At 43.1% G+C, this 15,068-nt stretch overlaps 1 protein-coding gene across 1 annotated transcript in view; it reads left to right on the plus strand.

The window, feature by feature from the left end:
• myo6a (myosin VIa) overlaps nt 1-15,068 on the plus strand; it is a 126,894-nt gene that overhangs the window by 101,787 nt on the left and 10,039 nt on the right. The window contains 5 exon segments of the mRNA XM_066676814.1: nt 2,981-3,141; nt 4,392-4,427; nt 4,789-4,824; nt 12,020-12,123; nt 14,569-14,700. Of these exon segments, the coding sequence (XP_066532911.1) occupies nt 2,981-3,141; nt 4,392-4,427; nt 4,789-4,824; nt 12,020-12,123; nt 14,569-14,700 (469 nt within the window).

A 15,068-nucleotide genomic window follows, 5' to 3' on the forward strand; every position in this document is an offset into this window, starting at 1 on the left:
ATGTATGGTCTATATTCTCAGGGTGTGAAGAATAGCCTTGCGTCCTTTATTTAAGCAGGGTCTGATTAAACGATGCATGGAAATTATAATAAATGTCACATTTTATGCCACAGCACCTTTTTTGAAATACAAGCCATTCCTCAGGAGGCCATTTCTCATAATATATACATGTGAAAAGACAGGTGACTAATGCCATGGAGCCTTTGGCAATCCTTCTCTTGTCTTTCCCGTTTTTCCTCATTTTGGCCCAGTGATAATCTTCGGGAGAACATATACCTCACGTTTGCGTTTTCAACCTCATTATTTTAGTTTGAGTGAATGATGCTATAAAAATAGGGTTTAAACTAAAAACTCATCTTAAGGAAATTACTGAGATGTTCAGGAAAATAAAGAGAATAAAGACAGGTTAAAATATAACATCCTGCTCGGCTCTTTTCTGAACCACTCTCGTCTTTTTATCCTCATCAGAGAGGAGTTCTTCAGAGTGGATCCTGCTTGAGGCTGCTTTAGTCTCTGTGATCTGAACCTCTGGCCCGAGGCATAGAGCCCAGGGCATAGCTCGCACTCTCTCTCACTCTCTGCCTCTCTCTCTTTATATATATATATAATACAACATTTTCTTTCTCTCTCTGCTTCTTTATTTCTCCATTTCTCCTTCTCACTCTCTCAGTCAGTCTCTCACTCTCAGTCTCTCTTTCTAAGTGTCACTCAGTCTCTCGCACTCTCTCAGTCAGTCTCGGTCTCTCTCACTCTCGGTCTCTAAGTGTCTCTCAGTCTCTCTCACTCGGTTTCTCTCTCTCTCTCTCACTCTGTCTCTCTCTCTCTCTCTCTCCCAGTCTCTCACTTGGTTTCTCTCTCACACTGTCTCTCTCTCTCTCTCTCTCTCCCAGTCTCTCACTTGGTTTCTCTCTCACACTGTCTCTCTCTCTCTCTCTCTCACTCGGTTTCTCTCTCTCTCTGTCGGTCTCTCTCTCCCTGTCTCTCTCTCTCTCTCTCTTGGGCACTCTCACTCTCTCTCTCTCTCTCTCTCGGGTGCTCTCACTCTCAGTTTCTCTCTCTCTCTCTCTTTCTCTGTCCCTGTTTGTTTCTGTATTTAGAGCATGGTGTATTTGATAAACACACAAACACACACACTGTTGCACAGAATGGAACTGTTGCAGCTGAAGTGTTCTCACCTCAGGTTCACACTGGAACTCTGGCACTGAAAGCTTTGCCTCGTCTCCATCCACATTTACATTTGCGGCCATTAGATCACGCCAGAGCTCTCCGTCTGAGTCACTGGACGCACACTGACAATGTGTGTAGAGTGACAGAGCAGCTGAAAACGCATGGCCTCAACAGATGGAGATTACTGTTCCATACACTGGCCACTTTATCGGAAACACTCACCTTCTTCTGCCTCTCACTGGCCACTTTATTAGAAACACTCACATTGTACGTCCAAGTGATCCACCACCCAGAAGACCTTTCATTCGCTTTACATAGTTCAGCTGTAGATTACAAGCCAGCTGAGTCATGAGAGAGAAGGGGATGCAGAGAGGGAGAGGGTGAGGGATGGAGGAGGATGGTGCAGAATACATTGTCAGGGAGAAGAGATGGTGATATTTCTTAGCCCTGAAGGTCACCTCGCCTAAGGCCTGACCACGCCCTTCCTCAAAATATTACCTGTCTCTCCTCCACTCGGCCAAATTTTTCCACACGCTGCAAAACTGGGGAACAGAGTGTTTTTTTGTCCTTCACCAGTGTCAGCGGAAGATAAGTTGTGAAGGTAGTGCATGAGATAAAGTGGGTGGCAAACACACTTTCACACACTCTCTCTCTCTCTCTCTTTCTCTCTCTCTCTCTTTCTCTCTCTTTCTCTCTCTTTCCCTTTCTCTCTCTCTCTTTCTCTCTGTCTGTCTGTCTCTCTCTCTCTCTCTCTCTCTCTCTCTCTTTAATTTATTTACTCTTATTTTTCTTTCTATTTTCCTGCGGTTTTTCTTTCTTTCACTGAATTAGTCTTTTTCTCAGTTCCTTGTTTCCTTCTTTTTTGCCCACTCTCAGGTTCTTTATTTACTTGCTCTTCTTCACTCTCCTTTTATTCTTTCGTTCCTGGTTTTCTGTTGTCTTTCTCTCTCTCTCTCTCTCATATTCTCTCACACTCCCTTATTTTCTCCCACTTTTCTTCCTTTATGCGTCTCTCTTGTCTCTTTCCTTTCCACTCCCTCTCTCTTTTCTTACCCTCTTTCCCCTCTCTCGTATGACAGTGCATATATAGTAGTTCTCTCTCAGGTCCTGTACTGATCTCTCTCAGTGGTGTGTGTGAGTTATCACTGTGTGGACTGTGAGGCTCTCTGAGAGTTGGAGGATTCCACCGTTGTGTTCAGAGAGTCAGAGAGGTGGGGCACTCTAAGCCCCTGTTGAGACGTCACTGCTCACCTGTTTTCGCCTGCACTAGGCATCTCCAACTTCATGATCTTTACTTGTCTCTTCCCACACACACACACTGGTTAAACACACACATCTGCTGCGGATATGACAAAGAAACAAAGCTGATTTAAACCGTACAGCCTCCAGTATAAACACAGCCTCAGCCAGTCCCCCATGCTTCAGAAACACTGCTTATCTTCCTCTGGTCCAGAGCTAGAGTTAAAGTCACGCCTGAAGCCTATAAAGTGTTAAAGAGTATCTGTGAATCCTGAGTCATTTGTTGGCAACAGCAAGCAGCCACTGGCTGCGTGTTGCTTCTCTATATCTGACCACTTTCTGTATAATAGATCTCAGTAATATCAGGGTACGACTGTGTATTAATAACAGTTATAATGTTTACCACAGCATACGTTTCAACAGTCGCTGGCAAGCCCTGTCTGTGTAATCTACGAGAACAAGTTCCTGAGTAGCTTCACATAATCCTTAGGTGATCATGATTAGGTGACACGTCCTCCTCTCGGTAGCTCTCTTTTGAATTGAGATCTAATTGAGAGCGTCTTTGTTCCTGTAGGAGGAGATGGAGAGGCAGCTGGAGGCGGAGCGTGAGGAGGATGCAGCCCGGCAGGCGGTGCTTGAGCAGGAGAGGCGGGACCGAGAGTTGGCTCTGAGGATCGCTCAGAGCGAGGCCGAGCTCATTCCAGAAGAGACGCTGGGAGATGCAGCGCTCCGCAGGTATATACTCCGGTTTATCGTTGTTTTTCATCTTATGAAGTGAGAGCAGTTGTAGCTGAGTCATAAGCCCTTTTCACTCATGCAGCCTGGGACATTTATCACTTTTCCACGTGTGAATACTCCCTGGACGCTCGAACTATATTCCCAATTGGATATTGGAATGTGAATATTGACCAAATTTAAAATTCTCTCCGATCACAGCACCTGCATTTATTCGAGAGAACCATGAAACAATGTTAAATGATGCAACAAAAAAGGGATACGGAATCAATGTACTGGTTAAAACATTGCGAATACAGGAATGGAAAGGAAAGAACAAGGCAAAAATGACTAAAAAGCAGCGATTCTGCTCCTCGCTCATGGGCTCTCAGACCGAACATTTAAGAAGGGGTCAAATGCGGAAGTAGTTGTATGATATGTCCCCTATAAACGCATCATTATATAGGAGCACCTTCAGTGCTGGACCCACCTTCACATCTGTTTACCAAGACCAAAAAGGTCTGGGACGGTCTGCTGTAGCCTGCACCTGTAGCAAGGCGACTCAATTTATTGTAAGTGTGTTTACAAGCGTGATTTTTTATTTTTTAACTCCAAACCAATGGCTGCAGTTTCCCCACAAATGAAGTTCTCAGGCGCTGTTCTTTCGCATCATCCACGTCTTTGTTTCCCAAAAGAATGAAAAGTCAACTGTGAAGTACGTATTGCTCTCCTGGCCATGGGTTCTCCTGTTCGCACAGAAGTGACTAGCACACACCCGCTAACCGTTATTAGCATTTCTCCCTAGAAATTCACTTCCATGGCATTTTCAGTGGAAAAATAGCTCTTGAAATTTCAGACTAAAATGGATCTCACGTGTTTGAGGGCCATCTTCTAGAAGTCTCTGGCAGTGTAGTTTCTGTTCACACATGAAACCCATGCTGTAATTTCTCAGACGTTATGAAGATATATCGCCATGTCGATTTTACCCAGATATCCAATCAAGCTTGGGTTCACGCTGACCCCCCTCCCATTTACTTTGCGATAATGCCAGGTAAAAAATGCATGTGTGAAAGGGGCTTTACCTGATAAGATCAGTTTGAAGCAGTTTTGAGATGATATTTTTTCCCCCCTCCTGCGCCATAGAAATGAGATTTATTTGGCTCAGAAGACGCAAGGCTTCGGTGTGAGGAGAGCGCAATGAGCCGAGACATTGGTGCCATCTCTGAAAGCATTTTAACCACTGTGTGTTTCTTATTTTCTTTTTCTCTCAGTAACGGCAGCGTCCCGTCGTCCCCAGAGAGAGCGATGTAAGAGACTTAAAGCTCTTTGACTTATTGACCCTTGTACCCGACTTATCCTGACCTCATTGTGACCTCACAGACCCTTTAGCTGAGCATGCCCTGGCAATCTGCTTTACACTAATGTATAGCTAACAGCTTTTAACCTCACTGTATTTGTATATTTACCTAATGAACATCAGTGCTAGCAGAACTGAGAGTGGTTTAAGATCTACACTGTGTAAGTTCTAGACTTTGAATCAATGGATAAGAGATCATTTAATCTTCAATAATAAATAATACACGCCGAGGAGAAGGAATCACTTTTCCCAGGCTCAGATTCTGCCTTAATATGCTCAACTTTTAACCCTGTCCTTCTCTATTTTTGCAGTGTTGCAGCACCACAAAAGCTCAAGGGCTTGACCATGTAGGTTATGATCTCATTATTGTACTTGCAAACATTTACAGCCACTGCTAAATTCAATATGCATCATCTGTATAAAAGACCTTCAACTAAATTGGACTTAAACCAACAGTGTGGTGTTGGCACGCTGCCACTTGACAGTAGAGCAGGAGTCAGTAATGTGTAGCTCTGTCATTTGCTCATTTTGCTCTGCCGATGTTTTCCTGATTAGTAACGCCAACTCAGAACTACTGCAGGCTAACCAATGCCCAACTAACACCAATATGCCAAAAGCACATTCAAATATAGGTAGACATAACATAGACTTTAACATAGCACTTCACTGACTTACTACTACTTTCCCTTAACCTTTCACGTCAACACAGACCCCCTCTCGCTCTCTCTTATCTATATCACCATATCACAGATCCTTACTTAGCTTACTATTACCCTACATCTCTTCCTCTTACATTCTCGTCTACATGTACACACTAGAATTTAAATGGAAGATGATACAGACCCACAGCTGTGTGTTTAGGGTGTAGTGGTGATTTCACACCGGAGTTCTGCTGGCACCACTCCGCAGTGCTTGTTAGTTTGCACCAAATGCTGTGTCGCGAGGCCACAGTGGTTTCTGTTTTCCCTGCGTTTAATTTAAATGTATATATATAGCTTAAGTAAACCTCTATGTAGATGAAATTAGTTTTTAGTTTGAAAATGATTCAACAGTACAAACCAGATTGCCATTGTTCTCGATACTTGTTCAACGCGGCTACGATCTAAAATATAGCTGTTTGTTGATGTATTTTTTTGGCCTACAGCAGGATTTTCAGGCCAAACCCTATCTCAAGTCCAACAACATTTGTCCAAATAGAGCCCTATCCTCATCGTTATGTCCTGTCCAGACCCCAGACTCCTGACCAAAATTTTGGTCTGAACCCAGCCCCAAACACCTCACTGAGATTTCGTTCTGACCCCAGACCAGGTCGAACCAAGACACTGACACAGCTGCACACCCATCAGGGGAGGATCCAGTTTTGTAATGACAGAGATCATAAGTTAGCAGTTCCATCAACACTACCCTGACCTTGTTGACGACCATTTCTCTCCTGTTTGGTCACATTACGCCTGTGGGGTTTATAGTACATATCATAGTTTGAGAAAAATATGAATAATTTATATTTATTTATTTGTTTCATATTTTGACGTTGTTTGCAATGTTGTGATAATCAGTAAACAGACAAAATGAATTCGCTAAAGTAGCCTGTGAAGGGGGCTTAATTTAATTTGCATTGCACTGGGGATCACACATATATAAACACACACACACACACACATCCCAGTAAGAACATCCATTACTTGCACTCCAGCTCTGAGGGGTGTGAGAGTGGTCTTTGGGTAGCCTTGCGTTTGGCTGTAATTCCGGCGCCTGGCTAATGTGCTGTGTCATCGCTAATGAAGGATTACGCTTTCATAGCAGCAGCGCTTCAGAGCTCCTAACACTGCTCAACTATGGAGGTGTAACACATTTTCACACACAAACACACACATTCACAGCCCCTCGCTCAGCCCCCTCATGCCGTCGCTGCTTCATAAATAAAAGAACAGGATTAGAAGGTGATGAATCTGAAGGCACACTGTTCCCTGTTTTGACTCAGGAGTGCTTGACTTATATTTGGCTATTAGGATTCACTCCATTTAAAGGAACAAGAGCTGCGTTGTTTATCAGAGCGCTTCGGACAAGATGGGGGACAGAAATGACCTTCTCTCAAAGTCCTTTTTTTACTGCATTAACAGGACAGATAAAAACACTCTATGTGCACACGTTGTGGACAGTGCACGGTTTTGTATGGTCTCCATAGAGAAAGCACATAATGAAAAGGGATGCTGTAGAATGGGCACCTTTCTAGATGCAAGATGGGTGTTAACCCCCTGGTAAAGGGCTGTATTCCACTCACTGGCCTCTTCATAAGGCCTATGCACACAGAGTGTTGCTGTTTTTAACATAGTGGAACTTTCACGTTAATTCTGACGCCTTTTTTTGTCTCACGGGAACACGAAAAGGATTCCTTGAGTGCGAATAAATGACACGTCCTGAATTCACCCCGCTCCACAGAACAATACAGGAGTTCAGCACCTCATTCATGATCTACAGCTCTATAAGGAGCTGTTTCTGAGATATTTCCGTAGGTCAGTGGGAGTGTTTGAGGCTCTTCTTCTGCGTGTTGCTCATCTCATTAAAAATAATTATATTTTCTTTAGCCTCTGCATATTTCAGTCAGCTTTTTGCTTTTTCCTTAAGCTTTTGTGTTCCTCTGTGAACAAGATGAGCGGTTCTGCTGCCGTCTTGATGCTCATTTGTTTGGTCTGCAACCATGACAATGGAGCTCTGATTGGTCAGTCTGATTTTAACGCATTAGTACAGTGCAGAAAACAGAACAGGTTCTAATTGAAAAATCGGCACAGCGTCGCAATCTGTCCGTGTTGGACATTAGAGACATTGATGTATTTGTAACCATCAGGAAAGTAAATACAGAAGCTTTAAAACCAAATGTTATCTGTTTCACTGTAATGTATTCTAAATTGTGTATGTTGCATTCATGGTGTCCTATAGGGAGGAAATGGCCCAGGAAATGTCTGAGCTTCTTGCTAGGTGGGTAGAATGAGCTCAGCTTGACCGGCGAATCTCCCATTCACAAAATCTCCATCAATTACCCCTCCAAACAAATCCCTCCAAGGAGATTAATTGAATTAGAAAATCATTATGATGCTAATTCTGTAATTCTGAAAATCTGAAACAGAGTTAAACCACAGAGTGCTGTCCCTGTCGTGACATTGAATGAAAACCAATGGAGTAATCAATTAATTAACTGATTCAGCTTGAATGAATCTTGATTAATTGTGTTGTTAATACTGTAAGTAACTGGGTATTACAGTGTGGCTGATGTGTGTGTGTGTGTGTGTGTGTGTGTGTGTGTGTGTGCTGGCATTGTTCTCCAGCAACCATATCCCATAAGGTTTGCTTGCCCCGCCCTCCTCAGAAGAGAAGGATGAAAGTGAACATCTAACATGTTTCTCTCTGTTAAATCACCCACACTCACAGCGTCTGATCTCCGCTGCCAGTCACTTAGAATTAGACCCTGACAGATAGCTCTGTGTCTCATCAACAGAGGTGTCAGAAGTACACAAGTTCTTCATCTGAGAAACTGTACTAGCGCCCTGCTGAAAGATCAAATAAGGTTTCTGTTTTTTACTCAAGTGAAAGTATAAAAGTAAATACGCTTAGATTCACTCCTAGGAAAATACTAGTATTTTTGAAACTGTGTTAACTTTTCAATAGTGGGAAGCAAAAGTTTCTGCATTGCTCTCCTGTGCTCTAAAGCCTTTCTACAGTACTCTCTTGTACTCTAAAGCCTTTCTACAGTACTCTTTTATACTTTAAAGCCTTTCTCCTGTACTCTAAAGCCTTTCAACAGTACTCTCTTGTACTCTAAAGCCTTTCTACAGTACTCTTTTATACTTTAAAGCCTTTCTCCTGTACTCTAAAGCCTTTCAACAGTACTCTCTTGTACTCTAAAGCCTTTCTACAGTACTCTCCTGTACTCTAAAGCCTTTCTACAGTACTCTTTTATACTTTAAAGCCTTTCTCCTGTACTCTAAAGCCTTTCAACAGTACTCTCTTGTACTCTAAAGCCTTTCTACAGTACTCTCTTGTACTCTAAAGCCTTTCTACAGTACTCTCCTGTACTCTAAAGCCTTTCTACAGTACTCTCCTGTACTCTAAAGCCTTTCTACAGTACTCTTTTATACTTTAAAGCCTTTCTCCTGTACTCTAAAGCCTTTCAACAGTACTCTCCTGTACTCTAAATCCGTTATGCAGTACTCTCCTGTACCCTAAAGCCTTTCTACAGTACTCTCCTGTACTCTAAAGCCTTTCTACAGTACTCTTTTATACTTTAAAGCCTTTCTACTGTACTCTAAAGCCTTTCTACAGTACTCTCCTGTACTCTAAATCCGTTATGCAGTACTCTCCTGTACCCTAAAGCCTTTCTACAGTACTCTCATGTACTCTAAATCCGTTATGCAGTACTCTCTTATACTTTAAAGCCTTTCTACTGTACTCTCCTCTACTCTAAAGCCTTTCTACAGTACTCTCCTGTACTCTAAATCCGTTCTGCAGTACTCTCCTCTCTAAAGCCTTTCTACAGTACTCTCCTGTACTCTAAATCCGTTCTGCAGTACTCTCCTCTCTAAAGCCTTTCTACAGTACTCTCCTGTACTCTAAATCCGTTCTGCAGTACTCTCCTCTCTAAAGCCTTTCTACAGTACTCTCCTGTACTCTAAATCCGTTCTGCAGTACTCTCCTCTCTAAAGCCTTTCTACAGTACTCTCCTGTACTCTAAATCCGTTATGCAGTACTCTCCTGTACCCTAAAGCCTTTCTACAGTACTCTCCTGTACTCTAAATCCGTTCTGCAGTACTCTCCTCTCTAAAGCCTTTCTACAGTACTCTCCTGTACTCTAAATCCGTTATGCAGTACTCTCCTGTACCCTAAAGCCTTTCTACAGTACTCTCCTGTACTCTAAATCCAGTCTGCAGTATTCTCCTATACTCTAAATTCGTTCTGCAGTACTTTCCTGCACTCTAAATCCGTCCTGCAGTACTTTCCTGCACTCTAAATCCGTTCTGCAGTACTCTCCTGTACTCTAAATTCGTTCAGCAGTACTCTCCTCTCTAAAGCCTTTCTACAGTACTCTTCTGTACTCTAAATCCGTTCTACAGTACTCTTCTGTAGTCTAAATCCGTTCTGCAGTACTCTCCTGTACTCTAAAGCCTTTCTACAGTGCTCTTCTGTACTCTAAATCCGTTCTGCAGTACTCTCCTGTACTCTAAATTCGTTCTGCAGTACTCTCCTGTACTCTAAAGCCTTTCTACAGTACTCTTCTGTACTCTAAATCCGTTCTGCAGTACTCTCCTGTACTCTAAATCCGTTCTGCAGTACTCTCCTGTACTCTAAATTCGTTCTGCAGTACTCTCCTGTACTCTAAAGCCGTTCTGCAGTACTCTCCTGTACTCTAAAGCCTTTCTGCAGTCCTCTCCTGTACTCTAAACCTGTTCTACAGTACTCTCCTGTACTCTAAATCTGTTCTACTGTACTTTCCTGTACTCTAAATCCGTTCTACTGTACTCTCCTGTACTCTAAATCCGTTCTACTGTACTCTCCTGTACTCTAAAGCTTTTCTGCAGTGCTCTCCTGTAATCTGAATGTTGGTGTGTGGGGGAAAAATGTTTACAAATCCATTAACTGAATTGGACCAGGGCAAACCCAGGGCAAATGAATTACAGGTGTGAAAATACCCTACAAGTGTTTTTCCCTGTTTGTCTTGGCTTTTTATTTAATTACATTTTTTATGACTTTTATTTATTAATATTATATATTTTTAAATGTATATATTTATTATATATATTTATGTAAATGCTGAGATCTATCTTCTTAAGCATTGTCACCTCACTGTTTTGGGTTTGATTCTCAAACACTATGGCACGTGATGATGCTTGAATAGAAGTTGTTTGTCTAACTGCTTTTGAAAAAAGTATTTAAGAAACAGAAAATAACAGATACTTAAAAATTGTACTCAGTACTGTAAAGCAGGACTGTTATCCACGCCGCTGTCCCTGTAACTGAGAGTGAAGCTGCTCTGGAGGGTTTTAGCCTGTTGCCTTTTCACTAGATGTGAATGAGTGACATTAGCAAGCAGCAACATTCTCTAATCCCCACCGCTAATAGACATCAGAGAGCAGTAAACCTGACTGACAACAAGAGGGGCTCCAGATCAGCTTCGCTCTTCTCTTCATTTCTAATCTCTTCTCTTTTCTTCTTCTCTTCTCCTCTCTTCTTTCCATTTCTTATCTCATCATTTCTGATTTCTCCTCTTCCCCTCATTTCTCCTCTTGTTCTGTCCTTATTCTGTTTTCTCCTCCCTTTTTGTTCTTCAGTCTTTTTCTGTTCTCCTCTTTTCTTTTCTGCTCCCTTCTCCTGTCCTTTCTTCTCTTCTCTTGTCTTTTGCTCTTCTCTGCTCTCCTCTTCTCGCCATCCCTTCTCTTCTCCTCTTTTCTGATTCCTTCTTGTCTTTTCTCTTCCCTTCTGTTCTTCTCGTTTCTTCTTCTCGCTGTGATTGTCATTTTCTCCTTTCTTCTCTTCTTTCATCTACTCTGTTCTTCTCTGTTCTTCCCTGTTCTTTTTTTCTCCTTTCTTCCACTCTTCTACTATCTTGGTTCCTCATCTTTCCTTTCTTTCCTTTTGTTTTGTTTATTTTTTCTTTTCTCTCCTCTCCCTTTATTTGGTTCTTAAATATTTTAGTTTTCTTCCCTTCACATACCCCTTCTCTTCTCTTCTTTTTTCTTCTCTTCTCTTCTCTTCTCCTCTCCCCATTTCATCTCTCCTCTCTACACACCTCTAGCTTCCTGCATCAGTATGTAGCTCTTACAGTGTAAGGCCAGGCTCACTGATTGACAGACGGCATCCACCAATCAGAGAGCAGAGTTTGTGGATGTGGGCGGGGCGGCCTAATTCCATGGACATTTCTATAATGGGCAACTTCCACTGATGTAACAGTTAAAGAAGAAGGTGAGAAAGGGAGAGAGAGAAAAAGAGAGGGAGAGAGGGGGGTCAAGGGCATTTACTGTGTGTGTGTGTGTGTTGTATGTGTATGAGTGTGTGAGAGAGAGAGAAAGAGACAGTTTCTTCACTCCTGCACACCAGTATGCTGTAATCATGAGGCTAAATGAGGTGGCCGCACACCTCCATCCACTTTTAATAATCATAATAATCATCCAATCAACAACGTACACCACCTCTCTGACCAGTCCTGACCACTGTTCGCTCCGGCCATTCATTGTAGAGTCATTTGGGTGTGTGTGTGTGTGTGTTCGTGTGCCTGTGGTCTGAATGGAACCCAGACACACAGTCATTTCTCCTTTGTGCTTTTCTCTCTCCGCTCTAATTGAACCTCACTCACCTCTCCTTCTTTCCTTTTTATTACCTGCCTGTGATATTGCCTTCTGAATTACGCAATCACTGACTTTCTTCTTTATAACCCAGATTTGTTCTTAGCAGGTTCCCACTTCAAAAGCCAGGCGGCTGAGCCGTGTCTAAATTCCTCTGTTTTCTGTCTTTCCTTGTCTTTGTTTCCCCACCACCCCGGGGTGGGTACTACAGGGGTCCACAGGTGCAAGCCACGAAGGCCGCGGCCAATGCCAAGAAGTATGAACTCAGCAAGTGGAAGTATGCAGAGCTACGAGACGCCATCAACACCTCCTGTGGTAAGTCTACATCTGGGCCATTTGGTAGGTTTACAGTTTTAATATTATTATATTCGCAAAATAACACACTGATTTTTGATTCTGTAAAGACATAGGCACACAGCTCCAGGGTCCTAGTGTCCTGGGTTCAATCCCCACTGTGGGTTACCTTTCATGAGGGGTTGGATGTGTTCTCTGTGTCTGAGTGGGTTTCCTCCCACAGTCCAAACACATGTTGGTAGGTGGATGCCCTGTGTGGACTGGTAGAGTTATAGAGCTAGTGGTGCATGATGGGAAAACCTGAAATCTGTGATTTACCAAACCTTTTTCAATTGTGTTGTAAGTACACGACGAGCCGTTTTCTGGCCGTTGAACTTGCGTCATCCAAACAAACCCTGGACAGCACCTGCTGTTCAGCACTGGGTTTGAATCAGGAAATGCTGAAAGCAGAAATTGATCTGAAAGTGCTCTGCCCACCGTGGAAATGAGACGTTGGCATAATGGTGTGTTGGTTGGAGATCAATGAGAAGACACTCATAATGAAGCTGATCTTTTGACCTAGATGCGTTGTCCTGAATGAGCGTTGGAGCTAAGAAAGCGTTCTCAGGACAGAGGCTTGATGCTGAGATATTGCCTGCTGTGGAGTGTTTTACCCTCAGCGATAAAGGGCTGATGGAGCCGAAGGTGGAAGACACCGTACTGCAGATGGTAGTCCATAGCAACAAGGGAGAGACCCACCGAGCCTCCCCCGCCCTTTCTCCCTCTTTCTCCCTCTCTCCTATTTATTGAAGCCTGTTATCTCTTCAACTAGACTTGACGATTGTTATCATCAAGCACTGTATAAAATTACTCCTGTCTCACTACTCCTCCATGTCTGGGGAGGAAAAAAGACCTCCTTTCACTCCTTTTTTTTCTAAAGCTTTTGTGTTAAAAGCTAGATTTATGTGTTACAGAGAGCTGATCAAACTGTTTATCTGGTTGGTGAAGCCTAGTTAACTACCCTATGCTAGAAGAGTGCTCGGGCAAGAGTCCCAACCCTTCATTTGTCTGCCTCTATAACATGATTAGGATTGTAACTCGTGTCTGCCAACTGCTTTAAATATGATGGGAATATTTCTCTTTTACGGTTGTGTAGAGGATACAGGTGGTCAGCAGAAGCTGAGACATTACAGTGGGCTTAAATGCACATTAAATGATGAACATTAAATGTATTGTGAAATTTAACTTAGAGGAGATATGGAGGAATATGTGGCTTTCAAATTCTCATGGAAATAACATATTTATGAAAGTCTAAATTAGGGCGGCCCGGTGGTGCAGCAGGTAGATGTCGCAGTTACACAGCTCCAGGGACCTGGAGGTTGTGGGTTCGATTCACGCTCCGAGTGACTGTCTGTGAGGAGTGTGGTGTGTTCTCCCTGTGTCTGTGTGGGTTTCCTCCGGGTGACTGTCTGTGAGGAGTGTGGTGTGTTCTCCCTGTGTCTGCGTGGGTTTCCTCCGAGTGACTGTCTGTGAGGAGTGTGGTGTGTTTTCTCTGTGTCTGTGTGGGTTTCCTCCGGGTGACTGTCTGTGAGGAGTGGTGTGTTCTCCCTGCGTCTGCGTGGTTTCCTCTGGGTGCTCCGGTTTCCTCCCACAGTCCAAAAACACACGTTGGTAGGTGGATTGGCGACTCAAAAGTGTCCGTAGGTGTGAATGTGTGTGTATGTCTGTGTTGCCCTGTGAAGGACCGGCACCCCCTCCAGGGTGTGTTCCTGCCTTGCGCCCAATGATTCCAGGTAGGCTCTGGACCCACCGCGACCCTGAACTGGATAAGGGTTACACATAATGAATGAATGAAGTCTAAATTACTAGTGATCAGAGGTGGCAGATAAAAGTAGAAGTTCCATTCCAGCTGCCTGACTAATCATCTCCAAACGTGCTCAAACGAGTCGGAGCCATTGAAATAAAATTCTGAGAAGGTTTTTTACTCTCGGAGTAGCCCCCAACTCTCTGAGTAAGGGGTGTGTCTTTAAAAACGCAGTGGTAGGTGATAATCCTCGTTTTGTAAACTGGGTGTGTTTTAGTGATTTATTCTCATCCATACGTGATAAACACTGGTTTAGTGAAATCTGTGAGTTTTGACTTGATGCAAATAAATTTCTAATGCACATTCTCAGCTCTTATGACTGGCAGCTAAAGGGTTAACCACAGACAAAGTGTCTCGATATAAATAAGAAAATGAATATTGACATAACACGCAAATTCCTCGGTGTTTGAATTATTCAGGCCATCTATGTTGGTGTCTGTCTCCGTTTCTCTTGCACTCTGTCCCTCTCTCTCTCTCTCTCTCTCCTCTCTTTCACTGTGGTGTGTGTGTGTGTGTGTGTGTGTTCATCTGTGTTTGACCTTTGCCGGACAGAGAAAGCTCAATTTGCCGTCTGTCTGATCCCTCTTTCTCCTTCTCTCTCTCCCTCCCCCTCCCCCTCACAGATATTGAGTTGTTGGCAGCGTGTAGAGAGGAGTTCCACCGCAGGCTGAAGGTGTACCACGCCTGGAAGTCAAAGAACAAAAAGCGCAACACAGAGACTGAGCAGAGAGCACCAAAATCTGTCACGGATTATGGTAAGAACTCCCAGTTCCATACAGATCACCATACAAAGACACGTCTGCTGTATAATAGCTGCGGAAATTACCAGATGACACTGATTACAAAAAAAAAAACAAAAAAAAAAACAACGGATCTCCCACGTTAAAAATGTGATGTTTAGGCAGATTGCTTTGGGTCGTATTTCTGTATCAGGACCGACTGCTTGTTTGAGCCTATGGTCCTTATTCATCACCTAACCTTTGGAAAAAGGGCAGCAGACATAAATACAAAATACACCTAAGGTACTTCGTTATTTTTCATTTTTCTGTGTTTATTTCCAGAAGAGTTTTGGCTTCAGAATACAGCATGAGAAGCAGCAATTTCCTGTGCCAGATTGTAGTCA

Source organism: Hoplias malabaricus, chromosome 7 (genome assembly GCF_029633855.1).
Source record: "Hoplias malabaricus isolate fHopMal1 chromosome 7, fHopMal1.hap1, whole genome shotgun sequence".
Lineage (NCBI taxonomy): Eukaryota > Metazoa > Chordata > Actinopteri > Characiformes > Erythrinidae > Hoplias > Hoplias malabaricus.